The 25,673-nt window shown below is 36.0% G+C and overlaps 1 protein-coding gene across 1 annotated transcript in view; it reads left to right on the forward strand.

Annotated features, from left to right (window-relative positions):
• The window catches only part of DIAPH3 (diaphanous related formin 3), a 258,871-nt gene that overhangs the window by 90,430 nt on the left and 142,768 nt on the right, over positions 1 to 25,673 (forward strand). Inside the window, exon 18 of the mRNA XM_052786020.1 lies at positions 25,249 to 25,344. Within this exon, the coding sequence (XP_052641980.1) occupies positions 25,249 to 25,344 (96 nt within the window). The remainder of the gene's footprint in view (positions 1 to 25,248; positions 25,345 to 25,673) is intronic.

Below are 25,673 nucleotides of genomic sequence, written 5' to 3' on the forward strand. Positions count from 1 at the left end.
GCTTCTTGTTTCAATATCTTAGTTCTGGTACTACAGTATATCAGACTTGCAGTAATCAAGCAGGTTTTACTGCTTTTAGTGTATAACCGATTTTTCACACTGATTTCATTGGAGAAAAAAGATCTAAGCTGCTTGCATCTTTCAAAGAGTTGGAAAGGTGCACTACTGTGAGAAGCAGCACTGAGAACACTATATGTTACTTTTCCCTTTTTAAATTTTTTTTTTTAAATCTGGAAAGAAGAGACGTTGGCATTTTCTGTAAGTAACCGTATCAACATAAAACCTCTCTCTGTGTTATTTTCAGATATTCATTGAAAAATATATTAATATCAATCAATCAGCAAAGTTCTAATGGCCTGTTTTCCTTATAGATTGCTATTGAAAAATACTGTTTTCTGGTACTTAATAAGTCTTTAACAGGAAGAAGCTATAGCTCTTATTTATTGAGCATTGTACATGAGAGTCCCTGTATCCCAAAGAAAAGAAAATAATTTGCTACCTGAATAATCTGGTGTCTAGAGGTATGTGATGCAATTTCCTCATACTGTAGACACCTTCATGAGTATATTATGAATACAGAAATTTTACCTGTTGTAGTTTAATGATTTTCTGATAAATGAACTTGTGCCTACAGTTAGTAGATGGTACTTGCTTTCTTTTTTGCTTTGTTAGTTTTCTTCTCTCTTAAGGCTTTCTTCAAGAGAAGCAGAACTTTAATAGACATTCTGTAAGGTCATAAAATTAAATAAATGATCATTGACTCATTTTGTATGTTTTTCTCAGTACTTTTTATTAGTTTTTTTTCTGTATTAGACCTGTCCAAAATCAATAGTTAAAATAGGCACTCTTCTGAACAGCCTTGAATAATTAGCTTATTACAGGGTATACTAAAGCATATAATCTAAATGAAGGTATGCTCCATTTGCCTTTACTTGCAGTCTCGTTATGGCTTGAGACTACAAGAATTTAGTGTTTAATATGATGAGCACAGGGATTCTTAACAGTGTAACTCACATGCTTAGACAGTATACCCCATAATAGTGTAATCTTTGGCTTGACACACAAATGCATTTAAACTTCTAAAACCTCATTAATTATTCCTAATGTCCTATTTCAACCACTGTTAATAGACTAGGCAACCTTTATATGTGTCTAAAGTGATCTTACAATTTGATGTAAACTCTAGTGTGTTAAGTAGAAACTTCCTAAACTAGAACATGTTGGGAAATCCAGTTGTTTCCACCCTGAGTGTATGAAGTAAGTCAGATCTCTTGGCCTATAGAAGGCTAATAGTAATAACTTTTCTGAGCTGTTTAACACCCATAAAACCCAAGGAAAATAAAACAAAACAAAACCCTACCCCCGGCCACCCCCCCCAAACCAACCTGCCTTCCCTTGCCCTCTGGAATATTTCATCTCTTCCACCAGTTAATTTTCTAACATTATTTAAAGACATACTTTGGAAGTAGGTTGGAATTATTTATCAGACACTCTAGCAAAAATTAAGACAGAAGTCCTTAAGATTAATTTCTGATCTTTACAAGCTTAAGCCAGCCTAAATTGTATGAACTGCCATCTAATTTTAAAAACATTTGGTAATTTAAATGTTTTTGGCAGTATTACTCAAGACATCAGAAGAGGAGGTCAAGGTGGGAAATCAGGTTTGGGGGACTGAATTACATTGTTGTAATTTTCTACTGAGATTCGACATACTTTTCAAGTCTTTGAGACAGTTTTTGGTCATGCAAAACTGATGACTTAAATCTGAACATATTCACAAAACTTAGTTAAGAGTATAATACTGGTGATTATGCTAGGCCCAAAAGTTGTGGCGTGTTTTTGGGGCGTGAAACATCAAATCTGGAATTCATTCTGCATGTTAGATCATGGACTTGTTCTTCTCAGTTTGGAAGTACAAGCCCTTCTGGAGTGAATATCTATTTTAATATCTTTTGCTAAATGCTGTAATATACTTTAATTAAATGCAAAGTAATACTCCCAGGCCCCCTCCCCCAGTAACTGCTAGATCAGGAAGAGGTTTTGTGGTAGCTACTCAGACAAAGAATTTTCTTGCTCTTTTTTGCTGAATATCTTGGGCATTATGATCAATGTTTGACCTTTACATCTAAATAAAATACTCTAAATTTAGACTCTTCATTTACTGCTTTTGTATGGTTCCTTTTTAGCTTTCGTTTTCATGTATGAATTGTTACAGGAATTGTTTTAATTTTTGCTGCTGGATCCTATTTTGATGTCAAGACATTGTGGTTTGAGATCAGCTGATGGCCCTCTTTTTCAGTAGTATCTTCCTTCTTTCTTCATTCGATTTGATTTTTGGTGTCAATGTAATGTTTCTGTGCTGTTTAAGAGAATAGAGACTCTGGTTCACCCTACAGGCACCGAAATGTAATTTCAAAAGGGAGTACTGAAATGTGGGAGAAAAAATATCTCTCTGTTAGGAAAAAAAAAAAAAATTAAAATGGATAGGTTAAGTGACCCCTTGAATTTAAAGAGCATCTCAGAAACTAATTGTTAGTGTTTGGTCTGAAGTCCTCAAGCTGTTGTCAGAAAGTTACTTTTGATATGCAGTGTGAGAATGAAAGCCTAGTATTTGTGACAGTTAATAAATTCCCATTGCAAAATATGTAAAGCTATTAATCTAGCTTATTGAGGAGTTACAGTACAGATGTGTGCAAGGCAGTTCTTTATTCTTAATTAACTTTTTTCTACAAACCTTGGACTATGTTGTTTATATTCACCTATCAACAAGTTAATGCTGTTGATAATACCTGGATTTATTTATTAAATATGGCAACTCTATCCGCATGGGGATTTTGTGTGACCTTGACTGACACTGGCTTTAGTTATACAGCTGTATAACTTGTTTATCCTACAAGTACTCCATTGTGCTCTAGAGATTTGATGTTCATTAAGATTTATTACACTTAAAAATGAATTAATTTGTTATTTGTTGGTTGCTAGCTAGTTTGAAAGATATATTAATGCTGCTTTCAGTAAGTTAATATTCTGGTTTGTTCAACTTTTTCTCAAAAACTCTTTTGACAGATTTTTATCAAATGTAATGTTCCATTGTGCAACTGAGAGCTCACCTGTAATGTGATCGCTACATACATATTAAGCTTCATATGCCAGATCAAGTTCCTTCACAGAGATTTTTCTCAGAAAACTGTACATGTATGCAAATATAATCTGGCTTTCAGGGAGAAAAGATACTCCCCTCTTTCTTGGACATTCAAGACTAAATCTATAAGCTGCTCATGGTACAATAGCTATGTTGTCACTGCGTTCCCATTGCAAACTGTCTGCTTTCTCCAGTTTGTATGGTATCTATGTCCACAGTACTAAGTCGTGTAGTTTAATTAAGGTGGAATATAACTTTCTTTTAGGGAGGTAGATATGTGAAATATGAACATTCCCGTATTAGAGCAAACCAAACTTTTTTTTTGCTTTTAAATTTGCCTTAGTCATGTTTGTATTTTTCTCTAATTGCTATTTTCAGTTTATATTGGGGAGGAGGAGGTGGAAATTTCCTGAAGCAAAGTTATGCTTTATGAAACCACGTTCTGTGCACTAGAATAAATCTTAGTACTTACATAGTTACTAAATTTGAACTGTTATAGTTGTAACTTTTATTGTTCATCTCTGTTTTCTTAATTCTAGCTTACTTTAAATCTCAGTCTCTTACTATGAGGAGATTATATGTACTTGTGAGAATAGGTAGATCAAAATTATAACTGTTGCGATTTACTGTTGCTATTTGATCTGAAACTAATATGTAAATATGATAGTTCAGTTACTTAAGTCTAAGATGGTAAATTTTCTGGGTTTTAGCATTTGTTTAAATCTGTCTGATCATTTAATGGCTGAGATCGTTTAAGTGAAATCTTAAAATAAAACAGTAAAACACTTTTGTAACCTTAGCTCTTAAGAGATTCAAAGTAAATTAAATGTTAATTATTGAATAATGATTATGTCATATCAATGTAATATGATTTTGTAAATTTTATGTAAGTAATCATTTTGAAATCAATAAGATTACTCTCCTAACAAAAACTTAATGAAGATCAAGAATTGCAGTTTACACTGTCATTTTCTAATAGAAATAGTAATGGTCAGTTAAATGTCTCTGGCTCTGCACTACTTTAGATTTCTCAGTAAGTTTTCAATGTCTGTTTCTGTCTTTGTATACATTATTCTTTAATTTCACATATATTATGTGAAATCAGCTTAATGTCTCACATTGTGTTCTTGCATCACATCTTTTTGTTCTGTATCCAAATACTTTTTTTAAACTATTTATGCATGCCGTTTTGACTTTCTGCTTCCTCCTGTCTTCACCATAGCAACCAGATTCTTGGATCTTTTTTCAGCCTGTATTATGTCTTGTATTATTTTGACCTTTGTATGTTTAAAAAAGATTCCAAACTTTACTCATCTTACATTCTCACTAGAAGCAGATCTTAATGTCTTATTGAATAACTTACTATTTCGTGCTTCTCTGTAAACCTTGTAACCTCTCGGGCTTTTGATATATAGGTATGTATGCTATGGTTTTAGAGACTATGAAGCTAAGAATCTTTTTTTTTTTTTCCCCTCCCTCTTTGTGTTACAGTTTAGAACTGTGATTTCAGACTTGTTTCAAATATTTGGTTAAAAATCTAATGTTTAGCATATGTTGAAAGTAATGGCTACGCAGCTTTAGGTATAGATTTTTTTTTTTTCCCCCCAAGTCTGCAACAGTAACAGGTATTTTTAAAATATATTTTCTACTGTAGTTAACTTGTGGTTTTAAATATACTCATAGAGAATTACAGAAATACTATATACTTTCTAACGAAGCAATGTCATCTTAAAGTATCAGTTCTCAGAAAAGGCTTTTATTGTGATAGTTCTCAGAATAAAATTATAAGGTAGTATTTTGTAGATTAATGTATAGAAAAGGATTTTTTTTCTACCAACCTTCAGATAAAATATAGGTCACAGTTTAGAAATAGTTATACTTCTCTAAGTGTAGTATTTTGTTGTTTACGTTTACACTAATAGCTTCGAATATCCATTGACAAAAACATAAATTATGTCTGTGAGTGCCACGTATAGTCAGTCTAGATCTATGTGCTGATTTAAAGTTAACTGGATGAAAAAAAAAAAGAATATTTTGAATATTAAACAGCCATGTTATTATTTATTACATGTAGCTTATGTGCTTGCATGTATTTTCAGAAAGTAGATGCAAGAAGGCAACTCTGTGGATCATTTTTATGGTGAGGTGGCTTTAGTAAGTAGAACTATCATGTGAAGTCTCAGTGTATTCTAGATCTCATTCAAAGTGAAAAAGCGGATTGATAGTAGGGCAAATTGTAGATGTAAATTGCATGTCCCAGCTGCTAATGAATGAATTAAGTTCGTAGTGATGATCAACAATAACAAAAATCAACATCATAGAACTACAATAAGCTTGTGGATTTCTAGTTTCAAAGCCCTATTTTTGCAAGTAGGTAGTGTAGAAAAAACATCCCTTCTCAATTTTTGGGTTGAGGTGGTGCTGAATATGGTTCATTTTGGAAATTGCAGTGGCACAAGCTCTCCAATATTTGGGGATCTAACTTCTGAAACATTAGTCTATCTTTTTGACTTATAACCTAGTGGCTATTTCAAATACTTGAAGTTTTATGGAAAGAAATATAGCTAGAAGAACCAGAAAGCTTTGGAAGCAGAATTTTACAGTTCTTCAGTGTCTAATACAGTACAGTTCTGGTTATCCACTATGTTAGTGTGAACTGTTTCGTAGTAGTCATAAAAAATTGAAGGCTCTACTTTGAAGTGTGAAACTGCTGTATAGCCTCCCTTCTTCCTGTTACAGGGCAGTGTAAACATAGCCGTGTTTCTGTTCAGGTTGACTGGGCAAAAGTCATTTTGGATCCAACCGCTGAATAAGTTTGAAAAGGCAGCAGCTCCCTATTTTCTTTCTGAGAAACAAAGGCTTAATTTTTTAAGTGGATAGAAAAGATACAAGTTGGAATTACTGTCCTGGTTTTGAATATCAATTAAACCTGTTCTTCTAAAGCCCCCCACGCCAATTATAAAATGTGACATGATGAATATTTTGTTACAACAGAGTATCTCTTCTTCTGTTCTTAGCCTGAATTTAGCATCAATAAGCCAAGTTCTCTAAAGCATGTTATAAAAAAGGAAATGAAAAAGAGAACTTTTTCTTCAGATATTCATGGTCTGAACTATGAGCATCTCCATCCTGCCTAACAGAGGCAGACCAGTGTTATTTGGCTGCAGGCAGAGTTCAGGCCACTTTCTTTCCTGGAGCTGTTCAGTGTTTTGTACCTCTGTGCTAGAGGAAGAGAGGGAGGGAAGGGCAGAAGAGCTGACAACCTTCAGTGATGATTGCGTAATGTTTAGAAGTCTTGATTTCTGAAGGCAGAAACCAGAAAATTCTCCAAGTTAATACATGGTATACTCCCATTCTTCTTGCACTTGATTTGGGGTAATACTGAGCTGATATATAGATGCTGCCATGACACTTATGTCTTCACATGTGCAGAAGTTTTGCTTTCTTAGAGAAAGGTTCATTCATCCAGAGAGTACAGATACTGTGTATAAATATATGTATATACATACATATATATTTTTTTTAGTGGTTTTTTCTGATGTACTTTCTTGCTGAAATTCCCTCCCTAAAGTCTGTCCAGGTAAAATTGTGGTGGCTGTATGCCTTCGCATCTTTGGATGCACTTGAAGTCCAATGGAGCCGTAACAGAGAAAATAATTATAATGGGTAGATGGGATTGCATCTACCTTCTCTTTTCCATAAAACACTGTTAGCATTGACCTGTTCACAATCCCATTTTCCAGTGTAAGTATGGGAAGTATAAGAACCTTTTGAATTTACTCTGTCCAGAGTAAGCATTGGAAGTACAAGAACTATTGCTAAACAACGCTTAAGTAGACAGTAAAGTGTTTATAAAGGGTGAATTTTTTTGGGGGGGGGGAGGAACCCAAAAAACCAAAACATCCCAAAATCCCAACAAGAAAAACACCCCCACTGATTAAAATGGAGGTTTCTAAATACCTCTCCATTCTTGCCTTAAGTTGGTCAGGTTAAACCAAAACAAAACAGCATGCTTGCAACCCATTCGTCATGAGTATGTCAAATTCTGCATTGTAGAGGCCCCAGAAAGCTTCGTTTGCAGATGCATCAGGCAGTGTTACAAGGGAAATGGGTGGGATTTAGGATGAATAAGCATTGATTACCATATGGAGAGATCTTTAAAATAATAACGTGGTTGTTGGTTGCTTCAAGCACATTTATGTTTTTATCAGCTACTCTGTTGCTCATATGTCTAAGCCTCATACCGCTTTTGGAAGAGCGATATTTATTCTATTAAACTCCAGGATGCTATTCCAGGTAAATGATGATGTACGAGTAGAGCATCTCATTGCCCACAGTGTGAACACCTATGTAAACAACTATTTGAGAGACAGAGATTACTTGTCAGTAATTGGAGTTCATTGAGACATTATCTGTGTGTACGTATGTAACCTTTCTATTTCTGAATTTGTGAGGATGAAAGTAAAGATCATGAACCACATTTGTATGGCAACAGGCCCAGCTTTGGGGAAGGACATACAGAAAGGAACATGGTGAATTACTATGTACCTTGAGAAATGGCAGTGGCAAAAATACTATGGTATACTTGTGCTCTTATGCTATAAGCTATAATGGCACATGTATGTCTGGGTAACAAATCTCAAAGAATTTCAGTTACTGGCAACTTTTTTTTTTCTCAAAGTACTGCTGGCATCACAGTGTTGATGTGCTTTTTTTTACTTGGTGCTGCCTTTGGGAGGTGGATACTACAGAAAACAATTCATTGATAAACAACAACTTTTCAACTGTATCTGAAATCTTTCCTGCCTCCTGAAGGACACTTACTACTGGTTGGTTGATGCAGAAGAGAAAACTAGGTCTTGTGCTCTCTCTCTTTATTTTTGTTTGTTTTTAGTGATACTTGTCCAACATTCTGTTTGGAATAGACACATTGCTCTGTCTCCCATGCTGTCATTATGTATGCTCTTTCCTATGGCAGTGGGAAATTTTAATTTAAATCTGGTTGTTTTTTTTTTAGTTAATTGTTTTTTTTTCTTAGAGAATTGTCTTCTGTATAAATTCACATCACTAGCTGTTGCTGCAGTCCCATGTATTATTCAAAAGTGAAGAATTTGGGCAGGATATAGGTTTCTAATGGACCTTCAGGTGCAATTTTTTTCTGTATCTGAAGCCAGACTTGCTATTGAAAATCTGCCTTCCTTTTTATAGCTCTTCTTTCATCACTAAATTTCTTTATTTTTTTTATCATAGTAAAAAAAATAATCTAGTAATTTCTGCAGATATCTGTCACTTAACAAGAATAAAAAGAAAACATTATTATCATGAAGGCAGCCTTCTAACTATGAATAATTTTTAAGAAATAATGTTTCTCTAGATATGGAGATTTTTCTGTTGCTGAACTGGAGCACTTCCATTTCAACAGCTTCCTCAGAAACTATAGATAAATGTAGAGAAAGTTATCCTCTGACTTTCAAAAGGTCATGTTTTGGGGCAGGAAAGGCAAGAGATAATGCAGCACTGAAGTGATTCTTGTAGAAGAGACAAGGAACATTATCAGCGCACAACAGTTTGTTAACAGAGATAGACATCTCAGAGATTTGTTAACATTTTTTATAAGTAATCTTGTTAGGTTTGGGGGTTTTTTGTGGTTTTGTTTGTTTGTTTGGTTTTTGTTGTTGTTGTTTGTTTTGTGTTTTTTTTATATACTATCAGTACATTAAAATAACCGTAATCTGGACTAGGTGAATATAGTATTTTGTTGCAGGAAGGCAGATATATGTTGGATTTTCCACTGATATTTCCTTTTTTCAATTATGGCAAATTATATTTGGAATTCTGGGCGAGACTGGAAGACTGGGGGATAGCTTGCTTTTTTTTTACCCCAGAGAAAGAACAATGTTAAGAAAACCAAGAGCTCTGTCTTCCTTTAGCTTGTTATGGAATGCAACTATACAACTATATGTACAGTTGCATTCCTTTGTGGTTTGTTTTAGCATTGTGTACTTGATCTGAATTATTTTTTTATATTCCTAAGTTTGACACTGATTTTCTTTGAAAGGAGTACAATAAAGTCACTATCAGAGAGTTTTGTAAAGATGGTTTGTAATTTGGGAGTTGTAGAAATTATTCTTGTTATTTTATTAGCATTTAAATTAGATAATAATGAATGGCAAGCTAAGCTTCAGTTTCTATCACATGATAATTTCCTAAATGTTACATCTTCTACTGAGCTGTGAGCTCACACATTTCAATATTTGTCATGTGATCTGGAGAAATCCCTATCTTAGAAAATGCAATGCAATTGGGTCATTAAAGCCTAAAATATGTTAGGATATCTTTAGTTGCTAATGAAATGTCTTCTTTTCAAAGCTGCTGAACAGGACAGATGACTTTTTAAACTAATTGTAATTCACTGAGGCATCTTATAATCTATAAGAAAGTTCACCTCTGCACTTTTCCTGTCCAGCTGTTGTCTTGAACAATTATCAGCAAGTTATTGTTCTGGTATGAGCCATGTCATGCTTGAAAGTGAGGTGAAAAAAATTAATGAGGGTGCATGAATGCTGGTTGATGAAGGTTAAGTAGATACAGTTACGCTTTCCTCATTCTTTTCTATGACTGTTGAGATTGAGGCAATGTACTTTAATGAGACCACACAAACAAATGTGCTGATTGACAGCTCTTGATTTAGCAATGAGAATGTTGGCTGAAGCCATATTTAGTTTCAGCCTAATACTTGGGTTGCTTGTGCACATAAAGATCTTGAATTTAACTTATACTATGGAGCATTATTTTCTTTGTTTTGTTTTTTTTTTTCTTTATTCAATTATATAAATCCATTTCATTGCTTTTATTAGGAACAGGGTATATAATTTTTAGTGACGATTGCAAGGGAATAATGCATCATTCAGTGTTTATAGCAAGGGAATACTGAGGGGGTTTTATATGTATTTTTTTCTCGGGAAAAAAGTCTTAGTACTTTTTCTATAAGTTAATTTCAAAAATCACAGGGGACTTCGTGTTGTAGATTCCTTAGACCAATATCAATGATATGCAGAAATACTGAACAGTTTTTCTACAAAATTGTAATCAAAGATATAGAGGTAGATTTAAAAAAAAAAAGGGGGGGGGTGTGAGTGTGTCAGATTCAGCGTATGAAAAGTAAATTATGCCAGACAGTTGATAAAATTTGAGAAGATGATAATTTTCTAAGCAAAATAAATGTGATAGCTTTAACCTCTGGACTGCAGTAGGGTTGCCACTGTGCCAATATTAATGAAAAGTGGGATAAGGTGCAGACTTGTAAAACAGGTAAGTTCAAGAGGAGGTGTGGAATATGAAAAAGGATGCATTGGACTATGAGGCTATTAGTGGAGTTTCTGAAGGATCAGTTTTGGGAATAATTATTTATTAAATAGTCTCACTGATTTGTTGCATATGTTAAGAGAAGGCTGAACTTTGTGATGGCCGAGTTTGGAGGCATTCTCAAGTTGAAGGAGGTTAGGAAGTCACAGGTAAGAAACTGGATGTTTAGTAGAAACACAATTAAATTAAATTTGGGAACAAAGCCAAATACTTAATTATGATTGGCAAATTTTGCTGTTTGCTGTTAAGTCCATCAATTCTGGAAGAACTTGTTAAGTGCATTTCAAGCTATCTCAAGATATTTATACTACATATATGATCTACAGAGTAAGAACCATAGGACTTTTCTGTACAAAATTTAATCTGTAACTTTGCCTGTCTGTATTTAAACAGAACTTTTGTCACGTAACAAAGACATTTCAATATGATCAATTCCTTGTTCACATTGCTAAATGCTACAGTATTTGCCTAACTGGTATTTAACAGCATGCTACTTAGTCCACAGTGTCTGTGTCTGATGTTGGGAGCAAGTGGGGGGGTTGGGGCGGGAATACAGAGAGCCAGATAGGAAGAGCAACTAGTAACCTTTATGTTAAAGTTTTGTAGCAGTCATTAAAATGTCCACCTGGTAATACTTTACTATGGAGACATACAGTAGCTGATGGACTACTTACAAAGTGGCAGAGTACTGGTGGTGGTTGAGAACAGAAAGTGTGAGTCCAAGTGTACCTGTGTCACAAGAAACCGAAAAGCCTGGTAATAAATCATCTGAGAAAGAAGCTGTCTGAAATAAACTAACGCTTCGCCAGTCCATTCAAACACATTTGATAGTGTATAAGAACATAGCATAGAACTTGCATTTCTTTGTCGTCAGGGTATCGGAGCCTAAACTAAGAGGTGCATATGCCCAAAATTTAACAGGGTGGACAGAAACTGCAGGTTAGTGCTAGAATCTGTGATTTTTACTTGGGTTGATGTACATGTATGTATGTGTATGTATGTATCAGTTGTTTAAAAAAAAAAAAAAAAAAAGAAAAAAGGTAAGGGAAGACAAGCAGAACAAATCCTGGATTTCACGGAAGTGTTTCCAGTAGGGAAGCATTGTTGTTAATATGTTTACAAGTCACGCTTTGTAATGTGACTTTCAGTTCTACTGTCCCAGACTCAAGACAGATTAAATCACAGATGCATAGAAGCTGCTGGTATCATCAGGTAAAGAGATTAAATGGATCTGAAATCTTTAATTAAGAAAAAGCAACGTTCATGTTGTAGCACTGTTTTCTTATTCTTTCAGAAGAGCATTAGGAAGGGAAGAGAACTGTTTAAACCAAGAGAAATAGGTATAAACTAGTCATGAATAAATATAAACTACAGATTGGTTCCAATCAACTAGATCAGAGAGGTTCAGGCACACTTATCTTGTGAATGCATCTTTAAGAAAAAGAGCTCAGTGTTTTGAAGGTAGACCTAACAAAAATATGAAAAATGTATATGTTGTGCTTTCATATAGCAGTGACCTGGTCTTTGGACCATGAGAGTTCCTATTTTACATTTATTAGATGACACTATAGTTAGTATTACTGTTGCAAAAATTTACAAGTAAGAGGTAGACTTGCTTTCCTTCATCTTCTCTCCCCTGTCCCCATACACCACATAGGGTAAAAGTTTGAGCAGCAGGTGCAGCAGCAGTGTGTGAGGAAGTGGCTGGGCTGTGGATTGCAGGATGGGAAATTCCCAGTGATTCAGCTGTTTCTTGGTTTGCCTCCCAGGTTTCCCAGCTTCCAGGGGCTGTAACAGTGAGTAAGCAGTCTTGCCCTGAAGGTTCAAACCCAAGCATTTGACCTGCAAGTCCACTCCTGCTTTCAGGTTGCCATTCAGCATAATGCCATCATCTTGGAGATCTGGAGATACTGCGCTGCCTGGTTATGTACTGGTGTCTGATGTCTTAGGTTGGTAGAAGTGACCCATCCAGATCTCCAGGCATACTTCAGGGTGCTTAAGGTGCTTTGAGGTACTTCAGGGACTGGTGTGAGAAAGTGCTATTTATTATCTCTGACGTCCTTGGTCTCCCGCTGCCTGTGTAACTTGGGAGTCCGCTGCTGACCGTGGCTTCCTCATTCAGTTTCATTTAAGATACGGCAGCTCCTCCCTAGTAATGCCAGTTTGCTGTTCTCTCCTCTCTGCCCTTTCAGTTTGGAGTCCTGTGTACTGCTGTTTCTTCCCACAAATTAATGATCAGTCCTTTGTCAGGTTAGTACTGCCCCTGCCATTTTGGTATGTGAGGCACTGACAGTGCTATGAGGTGACAGTGGTAGCTTAGTAAGTTTTTTGTCCCTCTTATGTCGGATCGTTCATTCCTGCCCTTGCACTCCCCCATCTCTTTTGCTGCCATGTCCTTTTTTTTTTTTGTGCGTGTGTGCAGTTACTTGATGAATTAGATTGACAGCCTGATCCACTGTTTCCCTGCTGGAAAGATCCTGAATTGTTTTAAGTTGAGATCAGAGGTTAATAAAAGAATTAAAAATAACACCAGAACACATAGAATACCCTTTGAAAATCTATGTTCAGCGAAAGTACTTACAAAAGCATACTGTATAGTGCGACACGTGTTCCGCAATGAAATGACTTTTGCATAATAACTAGTATAAATTGTCTTTTTTGTGAGTACCTTGAGATATTGTTCATCTGGAGAGGTATGTAGTAAAACACTGATTTTGAGAGCTGAGTGCTGGTAAGACTATACAACATTGCATGAATTTACAAAGTGAAATTAAAACCATAGTTTAAAGGAAGGAGATGAGATTTTAATGGAATAATTTTTCTGTCAGAAGTATGTCTTTAACTTAGCTGTACATATAGATGGTACTTGTTAACTTTAAATCTTACGATAACAAAGATCAAATCAATTATGAAAAATGTTTATCTTATTAAGGTGTTACAGTGTACTGTTCTAAGAGAAGCAACCCTTAAGTAAAAACAAATGTTTAATTGGAAGTGTGTAACTTTTGCTTATAATTTAATGTGGCAGCCAATTTTGTGAATTTGTTTTGTGCCCTATTTCAGTGACAGGTGAATCTGGTGCTGCTAGATGGGGGAGTCCAATTCTCTTTCTTGTTTGACACGAGTGTTTATGTGGCTGTGCAGTGAACTGGGACAAGGAACTGACACAACTGAAAACTAGCTTCTGGCATTCACTGTACAAATAAAAGTACTCTGGTCAGTATAAAGTGACAGGAAAAAGGGTGGAACAGCCTCTTTCAGATGCAGTGCCAGCTTCTGCTCAACTGGGATCACAGGGTGGTGCTCTGGGAGCAACTGAGCAGATGCATCAGTTCACTGATGCTGAAGGGAAGAGGCCTGACTGATGTCTTCTGCCCCGCTCCTGGTTACATGGTCTGCCTCACTCTGGTGCTCGTTAGACTACTCCACAAGCTGATCAGACTTGCTACTTTGGTAGAAAACTACCCACTGTTTTGGTTTTTTGCTTGATAGTTTTTCTGCCATTTTAGTGAGTTGAAGAAATTTTTTAAGCAGCCCGAATATTATGCTGGCTTTTTCAGAAATGGTAGGAATATGCAGCCGAGAGAAAAGCTGAGTGTGTGAGGGGAGGAATAGACTCCCATCTATTACCAGCAGTGCTCTGCTATGTCTACATACTGTGTTTTATGGAATAATAGAATCATAGAACAGTTTGGGTTGGAAGGGACCTTTAAAGGTCATCTAGTTCAACCCCTCTGCAGTGAGCAGGGACATCTTCAACTAGATCAGGTTGCTCAGAGCCCCATCCAGCCTGACCTTGAATGTTTCCAGGGATGGGGCATCCACCACCTCTCTGGGCAACCTGTGCCAGTGTCTCACCACCTTCACAGTAAAGAATATCTTCCTTACATCTAATCTAAATCTGTTTAACTGGTAAGCATGCAGTATATGCAATAATAGACATACATCAGACAAGCTCTAGCTAAACCTCTGAGGGCAATTAGGTAATTTGAAAGTAATGGAATCAATGGTTATTGCATGTTCTCATTATTTATATCTGAAGCCGGTCTATTTTTTTTTTTCAATTTTGAAAAGTATCCTGACTTGTCTTTCCTTTGTACTTCACAGTATATGTGTGAAGCACAATTACAACTTTTCTTGCTAATTAAATCAATTTAGTGAATAATTAAGATTTTTTGCAGTGATGATTTTGCAGGCTAGTATAGTTTTTGATTTTTTTTTTTTTTTTTTTTTTTTTAAGAATTGCAAATTTAAGGAGGGGGTTGGCAAACTTTAAACAGGAAATGTAGGACAATTCAACTAACTCTTTAGTTGCCATACTCTGTGTTCTATAGAGTTGAGGTTTGGAGTTTTTCTTTGTGTCATTCCCCCCCCCATGTTTTGTGTGGCCCACAGATGAAAACTTGTAAAATTGTAGACTTTAGGCACTTGAATTCTTGTATTACTTTAAATTTCTATAGTGGAAAACTTGACACTGACTTTGAGGGTAATAAGCGAAAGAGGCTATGGCAAGAGTTAATTGCTCTAACAAGACAGTTAAGCAGGATAGAGAAGGGGTTTGCATCACTCAGGAGGAAGAACTTGAGCTTTGAATATATTGTACTGTATATCTTTTTCTGTATGGGGAATTGTTTTCTGGCCATAGGAAGTGCCCTGGAAATTCTCTGTTTTCAAAATCCTGTTTGGAGAAAATGACCTCAAGGATCTTATTGATCAGGCAGTGATAAAGTAATGATGGCAGCGATAAAGTAAGAATTTGCAAGTAACTTAGGAATTAAGTTTGTCCAGTGACTCTGTAAGTGTGCTCTTGCTTTCCTTTCATGAAATTACTTGTTACAGCCTGTTTTCTATTGGAGTGTTAACAGAAATGGATAGTAGTAAGGGTGTTTGAAAAACCTGCCCTACTTTTTATCAGATTCTGTGTTTTTAAGAATCTACAATGCATAACCTTATACTTCAGTCTGTAAGACACTGAAAGTTATTTTCTTACGTGCAAGTCCTAAGGTCTCTGTAAAGGGAACTGTAGTCATCAAGTCAACCTTGGTTAGGTGTGTTTTTTGGAATTAAAAGTCTAACTTGAACAAAGGTGGTTACTGTATGAGAAACTGAAGGCAAAAAAACTTGAATTGCTTTATGTTCAGTCCAGACTTCCAGTCTTTGAAACTCAAGGGCTGGAAACATATGTATTAAATTGAAAGTAAAGATTATGATGAAACAATTTTGACAGTGTAGCGAGTTAAGATACAAATGGGATAAATATTTTTACTTTTTCGTGTAAATAAAAAATGATAAATACTAATAGTTTGAAAAATTGCACAGTAAGAAGATCTAAAATTAGGTTTTACCTTGGACTTTGGTCTAGAAACAAGTCATTGTCCAACTTCTAGAAGCTATTCAGTGAAGTTGAAAGTTTTGATATCAAGCAAAGTAATAAATTATTCATTAGAAGATTAAAAAAATGTTTAACAGTCTTACTTGTAAACAACAACAGAACATAGTTAAGGAAGTACAAATACTGCAGCATATTAATGATATTTAATATATAGTGCATAAAATCTATAAGCAGCAGAAGCTACATCTTGGAGTGTTGGGGTTTTTTTACTCAGATTTTACTTAAAAGTATATGCTCATCTTTAAATTCCAGGGACTTCAGTATGTTTCAAATGCTGTTCTAATTCTTACTGCTTTGCTGAGTTGGAGCTAAGCTGTTAAAATTTTCATACTAGTGTATTTTGAGCATGGATAAAGACTTTATAAAAATGCAATTAAAAAGTATGATTTACTGCTTCTTATCTGTGTTCCAAGGAAAAAAAAAGTTTGAGTAACACCCCTCTTTCCTACTTCCAGCTGCTGAAGCTTAGAATTATTTCTGTTTGTCCAATAGCGAAGTTGCCTCCAAACTGGTCTTTGGGGGGAGCACTGCATTGGAGAATGAATCACAACTTGCATGGTCAGTAGAGGAAGTTTTAGAATAGGTCAATAAAGTGGACAGTAACAGATTGCTAAGACCAGCTGGTATTCACCCCAGACTTCTAAGGGAACTGAAGGATGAAACAGCTGAGCTATGAACTGTGCTGTGTAAACTATTATTTGAGCCTATGCTAGCATCAGAGGAAAGGAAGCAAGGTGACAAATGTGATGACAGTTTTTAAAATGGTTTCTGGGGTTTGAGGATCTACGATTAGCAAAGTTGATACCCATGGTGGACATACTGTAGATAATCATTAATAAAAGGTAGAATTGGTTAACAATTTAATAAATTACTGATACACTGGCAAAATCTTCTCAGTCTCAGTAATGGTTGAACGTGGATAGGATTTTGGGAACTGGTAGGAAAGAAGAACAAAACAATAATAAATGTATCACTGTACAAGTTCAGGCTGTGCCCACATCCTGCATACCTTGTGTGGTTTTGTTTCCTCTCACTAATAAAAGATATAGTAGAGGTACAGCAAAACTGATCAAGATTATCAAATAAAAGGAAGTCTTTCTTTGTACGATGCATAATTAAGAATGGAAACTGCGCTGAAGGACTTCATCAATGTTTAAAATTTACTAGCTGTAGAACAATTAACACAAATGCATGGAAGAACAATCTGTTGAGGATTATTAAATGAAAAGATTTTGCTCTGGAGTTGGGCAACCTCTGAAAGGCAAATATATGGAGACTTGCAAAGATGTGTATGCTTGATTTGTTCTTGTACTTTTTCCTATGCATCTTACTGATACCAGGAAGAGGTTGACTTTTGATCCAACAGGGCATAGTTGTTCTTATGAAGAGGTTTCTGGAGGCAGCAGTATAGTTATGATTCTAACTGCTTTTTTAACTGGATCTAGCTCATTCTGTTGCCTGTCCCGCTTAATCTGACCCATGCTGGCTCCTTGTCCAATACTTTTGTGTGGTTCTCCATCTCGTTTCAGATATTGGACCCCAAAAAATTGGAGTTGAAAAGTTGTCATTCCATTTCACAGGGTAATAAGTAACATTAACGGTGCTTCTTGAATCAACTATGCTCACCTGGGGTGCAACTGCACTCGCGTCCTGTTATTCTGCTTTTGATAGCTTCTGTCAAGTGACAGATCAGCCTCGTAAGGCCCAAGCAGCTAAGTCTTGATGGTAGGAATATATCTTAAAATGGGGAGGTCTGAAAACTGCAGAATTATGTGTCTACAGGAGCTAGACTCAAAATAACTTTACTGCTGGGAACACCAGTGTGTTTTGCTTTTCCCTGTTCAGCAAACTCCATTGTAGCAGAAAGCTCATGTCAAACCCCCCTTTTTCCTTTCCCCTCCCTGGAAAATCAGTGAAGGTTTAAATCCTTCCAGGATTTGAATCAGTTTTGGTTAAAACTTTGAGTTCTAGTGTGGAGCCAAGCGCATGTTCAGATTGTAACTAAGAAAAAGATTCTTCTGATTTATATATGCCATACTTCTGAGAGTATTTTAGATAGTTACTTCTTAAGAAATAGGATTTCAGAGTTGATTTTTTTTTTTTCGCAATTCTATCAGATGCCATTAACAAACATGAGAGCTTCATGTTTTTGGTTTATGAATGAACTAACATTATTTAGAAACTATTTAATCAGTATGATGACACTTAGGTTTTCAAAATAAAATGAAGATGGTATTTCTGCTTTAAAAAACTTGGTGACTTAGTTTAGCCACTTGGCTAATTTCCCAAAAGCAGTACTCTTTAACTGTAAACTCCTCTGTTCATTGTTATAAAGGAGGAGAAGGGTGGAAGCACACACACAAGTCCATGTGATTAATCACTTGCCAGTGTACTAGTTCCTGTTACGTGATTAGTTGGCCTATGCCTGTTACCACTATGTCTTCTTGCAAACAAGGACCTTATATGTCCATCTTAATTACCTGTTGGTTTTTTTTACCTTGGTCCACCTATTCATGCCATGATTGTACAGTATTTCAATGGGCAAGATGCACGTGCTGGGAACTGTAAAAATTCTAAGTTGAAGTACTTATTTTTGTGCATGTAATGTGATGTACATACAGAAAATTAAAGACTGTATTAAGTAATATAAAAGGTGCTATGTGCTAAAACCATCTGAAAAGATGTTCTATTTTTTTTTTAATTTTTTACAGAGCTATAAGAGAAAGTATCAGTATATTACACTTATAATTACTCTCTAACTCTCATACATATTTTATATGCTTCACTTGGTTTCTCATGCAGATTATATAATTACACAAGTTTAATAGGATAGATATTTTGTGGTAAATTAAAACATTTAAAAAATAGGCTGATTCATAGAGAAACTTTGTGTGAAAGTATCTATAAAGTCAGTCATTGGATGTATTTAATAGCTGATTATAGAGGCATATTCTTCTGAATTAGCTTGCAATAGCCTATCAGAGATAAAATCCCTGATTACATTTGTACCTTTGCTGTTATCAATGATGCCGGTTCTTATGTACCCTTGAGAAATTAGTTGTGATAAAATCCTCTATTCTGAATGAATTATCGTGAAGCATGACTGAGTTATCATGAGGTATGCATGACTTGTGCCAATTCAACAGCAGCACTGTCAATATAGAAACAACAGTGCACGTGTGCATGACTGAACACATGTTTGAGGGAGGTAAGAAGTGACAATCTGTTACAAACTGCTCAGAATACAAGTGGTAAAACTTAAGACATTTCACTGTTACAGCAACTACCGTTCCAAAGATATGAGTTACTGATGAATAGAAATTGTCAAAAAGGACAGAGGCCTGAATAAACAGGAGCTCGGCACCTTTGTATTATATTCTCCACATAACTGTTGTAGTGAACGTGAAGAAGAATAGCAAGTACCCGTACTTTCTAGGAGTTCGCAATCCAGCTTGATGTAAAGTACTGGAAATGTTTTCAATTTCAAAGCTGGCAGGTAAAACTGTGAAACATTATTTATATTCCTACCATAGTTAGTAACTTCATACTGATTTTTCAAGTTTTATACATATGTAGATGTAAAATAAGATGGAGCATGAAAGCTTTTTCATAGTATTTGAAACATAGTTTCTACCCCATAAAAGGGCTGAATTAGATTATTAGGAGTGCTGAACAGTCCCTGAGGCTAACATTTGCATTGATATAACCTTAGGTTGCTCTGTTTGGAAAGAAGAACATTTACCAGCTTCCTGGCCTCTCAGCATTCAGGCATTCTTCCTACTGCTGTGGGCTGTGCCCAGTATCCTCATTTTATCCTTGTTTTTACAAAATAAAGCAAATAGGTGTCTTCAATGACATTGCAGAATGATTTGGATCTAGTTCATAATTTTTTTGCTATTTTGAAGCAGATTGTCACAAATGACTGTGCTGGTGAACCCTGCAACTCAGTATGGAATCTGTAAATGGAGCTGATGGCACCTGTGTAGTAGTGTCACAGCCTGGGAAATAGGCTTGTTGGTGTCCTTTTTTTGGAGACTAAACTGCTTTGCTTTGTCTCATGTCATATTGTGGGACAGTAGTTCTGGAGCTGTTAAAACAATCCAAGTCTTCAAAAGGCTGTGGTCTGTTAGCCAAAAGGCATGTATTCCGTGTCAGGTCTTTGATTTTAACACTGGTGAGGCCATGCCTGGAGTACTGTGTCCAGTTCTGGGCTCCTCAGTACAAGAGAGACATGGACAGACTGGGGGAAGTCCAGCAAAGGGTCACGAAGATGATGAAGGGTCTGGAACATCTGTCCTACGAGGAAAGTCTGAGAGAGCTGGGACTGTTCAGACTGGAGAAGAGAAGGCTCAGGGGGATCTTAGCAATTGATATAAATACCTGAAGGGAGGGTGCAAGGAGGATGGAGCCAGGCTCTTTTCAGTGGTGCCCAGTGACAGGACAAGAGGCAATGGGCACAAACTGAAACACGGGAGGTTCCCTCTGAACATCAGGAAACACTTTTTCACTGTGAGGGTGACTGAGCACTGACACAGGTTGCCCAGGGAGGCTGTGGAGTATCGCTCCTTAGAAATATTCACGGTCCTGGGCAGCTGGCTCTAGGTGGCCCTGCTTGAGTAGGGATGTTGCACCAGATGACTTCCAGAGGTCCCTTCCAACCTCAGTAGTTCTGTGATTTATAGCAAGTTATTCCACTTTCTTGCATTGAATAACTAAGAACTCCTGCAGCATTTGTTATTTAGCTACAACCTCATCTTCTATTAAAGGTCCATTCCTTTGATTGCAGATAACGTTTTGGAGATAAAGAATGCAGGTCTTTCAGTTGAATATCCTACTATGTGGGGCACAAGCTATCGTTTACTTCTAAGAGTTAGACTTTTAAACAGATGAGGTTGGCATGTGCTTTCATAATGAGACTCGGTATAGGTACATCCTTTGAGCCTGTGACCCCAGGCTTGTTCTTTCATTTGTCAGTGAAGACAGACTGCAAGATGACTGTTGTCTTAGCTAAGAGGGTAGGAAAGGTGCAAGGTCTTGTATAATTTTCTGTACACTCTGTTACTTAGCGACAAAATAACTCCGCTGAGTGTTCTGTAGATTTCTGTGTAACATAGTTTTCAGGTTTCATCTGAACTAGGAATTCAGACTTTTAAAAATAATGTTCAGATCTGCATGTTCCCTTTGAAGCCTGTATTTCAAGGGTATTTTGTTTTTATTCAGTAGGATGATGTATTTTAGAAGATTTTTTTTTCTTTAGCATACAGATGCACAGACATGATTTTTCTTACACAAAGATTGTGGGTAGCAGATTATATCAAGACCTGTGGCAGAAATGGAAATGTGGATAGCAATTCATGAATGTAGATTATTTCAGTGGCACCTACCAAGTATGTAATTGTTTCAGAAATCTGCGGAGTAGCTACGTAGGATTCAGTCCACATTTTTATGAAATGCTATTCTGTAGGCTTCCAACTGTGATGTTATATTTGTAAAACAGTCCTGTTGCCACTCCCTTCAGGACTCTAATTTCAGTCAGGTCATTGCCACAGATGGAGGTAGTTGACTACAGTTGAACGTGTATATGGATGCATGTTTGAAGGAGACAGTAAAAGCAATCTTTCCAATAGCTGAAACTTCTTTGAGGTATTTGTCTGTACACTGGCAAGCACATCTGTTAATTTTGGAGTCATGTTAATAAGGATGTGGGATTGCGGAGATAAGAGGAACTGTGAAGGGTGGGAGATGAATTCTGTGTATTTCAAAGTGCTCTAGCACTTTGTTTCCCAGTCTGAGAGGGCAGAGCAGGTGCAGCATTAGATGAGGTACTACTGACTAAAAATTATCCAGTTCAGATGCTGGGGCCATGTGTATGCCCCCCAGTGTGATAGATGTAGCACATAGACAGAACTTGAAAGGATGTGTGGTTCTTGATATGTAGCATTCCTGTCTAGTTGTATAATACTTGAAATAAGACATGTGATTTTGAAAAAGTTAATGGTTTAACATGATGGTCCAACTTCTGGAGCCGTGAGAGCTGTCTGTGCATTTTGAGATCCCCTGGTTTGATTCTTCTCTCGTTAGCACAACATCTTACATTTATTTCCCTCAAGAGTCACCTCCTTTCTGCAGCGGCTGCCCACTCTCACTGGGCTGCTTTCTTTTTCCAGTGTAAGCAGATATTTCCCATTTACTATCTTCTGTATACTTTCCTCCCTGCTCCAGTGACCTCCCCAAATAAAAAGCTAATTGCTTATTTTCTTTGATTTCCTGTTAGTCTAGATATTTACTTTATCTGTTCAAATCTATTACATCCCCCCCCCACCCCCCCGTGGGCTTTTTCCCCCTTTTTTTTGTTGGAAATAGGTAATAGTTTTGTTTCTTGTTTGTTTGTTTTTCTCCCTTATAACTTAATAAGCAAATGAGGTAAAAATTTCTAGTGGTAGTAGGAGGTATCAGAGTTCTCACTGGAAAGTGCAACATTTCCAATAGGGAAGACAAGTAATACATATCCTCTGCTTCTTACTGCTGCCAACTACGTAAGGATGTGACCTGAATTCTCCTGAAGAAGTATCATGTAAGTCTGCAGTAGTTTAGTTTGTTGCATAATTGTATAACTCTGCATACAATTCCTGCATGAGTTCCTCAAGTAAATATGTTCTATGCTTATACGTTTTTCCTTAGGGTTGTGATGCCCTAAGTATTGCTGTAACATTGTGCATAACCCCCTCCTGGGTGAAAGTTCCAGAGGGAATAAGCCAATTCATTTGCAGCCTTGTTTCTTGATTTGAAAGTTGGGAATTAAAATAACTGCTGATATTTTTTTGTATGTTTGTGTATCTGTGTATTATCTCTTATAAGACTTGCAATGCATAAATGTTGCTTTTTAGTGCTGGAAAAGGCAAACATATTTGTATTTTTTCCTATTTGAGCCCCTATTAGTATGCAGTTCAAGGCTGTCAGGGCAAGTTTAAGTAAATTAATAAATTCAGATAATTTCACTTTTTTATTGTGACTACTAAAGAAATTATTTTGTTTCCTGTAAAATGATGATTTGCAAAGTTCCAAGGTAGCCAAAAAGCAGTACTGTATTTTCATTATGATTCAGATGAGTAAGGCGTGAAGGTGCATGGAACCTGTGCTACAGAGATGTCCGGGTCTTCTAGTAGAATCTGCAATTCTAGCATTGATAAGACAGGCAACTCAAAATGATGCTTTTAAGAATGACTGTTTTCAGCATGTAACTGATAAGAAATTTGAGAGTTCTGTTAAGGTGTGTAACTGCAGGAGAAAACAGTTCCATGATCCTGAGATCTGTAGCTTCTGACATGCCCTTCTGGGTTCAGTAAGGGCTCTTCATAAAGCATAACTAGAAAAAAGTGAAGCTTTAGTGGTAACCTCCTTTTTATCCAGTGGCTCAAATGTCATTCTGTTCCTTTTGAATATGGGGTATTGAGTTCTCACATTGGTGGTTAAAACCTACTTCTTTTGCTTTCACATGCATAGTAAGTAGAGTGTGTCCTTTTTCCTGTGACAGGAGAATACTAACCTTTCTGTTAAATCTGTGCTAAAAGAAATTCAAGGCCAACTGATTGTTGTGGGTAGGGTGGGGAGAAAGACAAAAGAGGAGGATTGTGGCTTTGTAACCCATTTGCCGGGACCCTGGATACCAGTCCTCCTTCCCAGGAGTTATGGGTCTTTATGTCTCTAGCTCAGTAATTTCATTTTTCAGAATACCAGGTTCTTCTCTGCACTGTGGCATGTCCTCAGGAGGAACATCATGCTGCCTAGCAGGTGTAGAGCATTAAAAGTGATTTAGGAAATGATTCAAATTTGTGTCTCCACTAACTCAGAAAGGACTAGAATCTAGTTCCTTCAATCCTTATGGTCTTTAAGTTCTTACCTCTTTGGTAGTATCCTAGACAACAAAGCTCAAGGACCTCAAGAGGTCATTTAGTCTGTGTCCCAATCCTGGGCAAAATTTATTTTGCTTAGAAAAACATTTTTTTAAGAATGATATACCTCTCAAAGATCTCTTAAAATTTACAGAAGTAATTTAAATTTAGGGAAAGCATCTTGATAATTCATGTTAGATCTAGTTTTGTCAAGAATCATCAGTGAGCTAGAAATTTTAATCCTATGTCTTCTTGACAAGACTTCTGGTCTACATCCATCTCCTTCTGAAGTCAGTATCATATACTTTTATTACAACATGTTTTCAAATATTTGAAGCACGTATAACTTAATTTGGAGCAATCATGCTGTAAAAGCTTAGAAACTAGTTTCATTTGTGAAATAGTATAGAGAATTAGTCTAGTATAGTATAGAGAATTAGTCTAGTCTAGTATAGAGAATTAGATAAACAGTAGTAATACATTGGGTGAATAACATTTGACAGTGAAGATTTGTGCTGGGGGGAAAAAAAGGAAGGAAAAAAAAAAAGAAAGGAAGAAAATAAAAAAGGACAACCAGATTGGATTTACGAAAAGATTTGTGTGGTTTTGGTCTTTTTGTTTGTTTGCATAATAATTGGAATGGTTCCTACTAATACATTATCAACCCTATGCTGTTATTTTAAATGAAATTCTTATGACAGTGTGTGAATGATGAGAAATAAATTCAGCTTACATAATGCATTTTGGAGATCCTATTTGTATGAATTATTTTCTGAAAAGAAAGAATAAGCCAAAATTTCCAGCAATGTTAATGTATGTTTATACAATCACTTTGTCTTTGTGGTGTTTTATAATAGGGTGATTACATCATATATTTAAAAATACATCTTTTTGGAGGAGATAAGGAAAATAGGTATATACTCACTTATATTCTAAGGTAATGTTAATTTTTTAATGAGCCAGTGATCTTTGATAATTTTGGCGCGTATATTTAGACAAATGCGGGCACAAAAATACTTAAATTTTGGATTGATTCTTTATTGCTCAATGTTGAGACATATTATCGTATCTTCTTTAAGATTTGTTTTTGTTAAAATCCAATTCAGAATGCTAACCTGGCCAGGCTGACTGAAGTATGTTGCATGGTATTTTAAATATGACTTTCATGACCTCAGGCCATTCAGACAGTTAACATTAGCATCTTTATTCAGTTTCTATATATTAAAAAAAAAATCTTGTTATAGAAGGCTAACATGCTGACAAATTTGACTGAAGAGCAAAAATTTTGAGAATACACACAATAAATGCAAAACCTCTGCATTTTTTTGTCTGTATGTTCTATATGTTCTTTTCTTTGTGAATTAACTACCCTTGATAGCAAATATGTTTTCTGAATTCATTAACGTTTTCTCTAAACATTAAGAGTTAACAGTGTGTATTTGTGTTTACTTTGGCAGTAAAAAAAGAAGAGGAGGATTTTGAAGAAAAGAAAACCATTAAGAAACGAATCAAAGAATTAAAAGTTTTGGACCCAAAGATTGCGCAGAATCTGTGTAAGTAGGTTCTGTTTTTATGACAAAGCAATGTATAAATGTTCCATAAAAATGTCTCTCTCTTGTCTGACTGCTTGGTAACCACTTTTTGTTTAAAGCGTGTGAGAATATGTGCATATTGGTGTTAAGCCCAAGCATGTGAGTCGATACAACTGAAACACGTTTAAAGAGACCCAGAAAACTGTTAAAGGTTATCCTTTAAGACTGAGATTATTCTCTTCTGTATATATTGAAGTACAAGCACACAGCTATATATCTAATTATCTTTCTATATTTTCAACATATTCATGAAGGAATACTGCCTGCCTCCCTATGCCTGCCACTCCCCT

This window comes from Harpia harpyja, chromosome 4 (assembly GCF_026419915.1).
Source record: "Harpia harpyja isolate bHarHar1 chromosome 4, bHarHar1 primary haplotype, whole genome shotgun sequence".
Lineage (NCBI taxonomy): Eukaryota > Metazoa > Chordata > Aves > Accipitriformes > Accipitridae > Harpia > Harpia harpyja.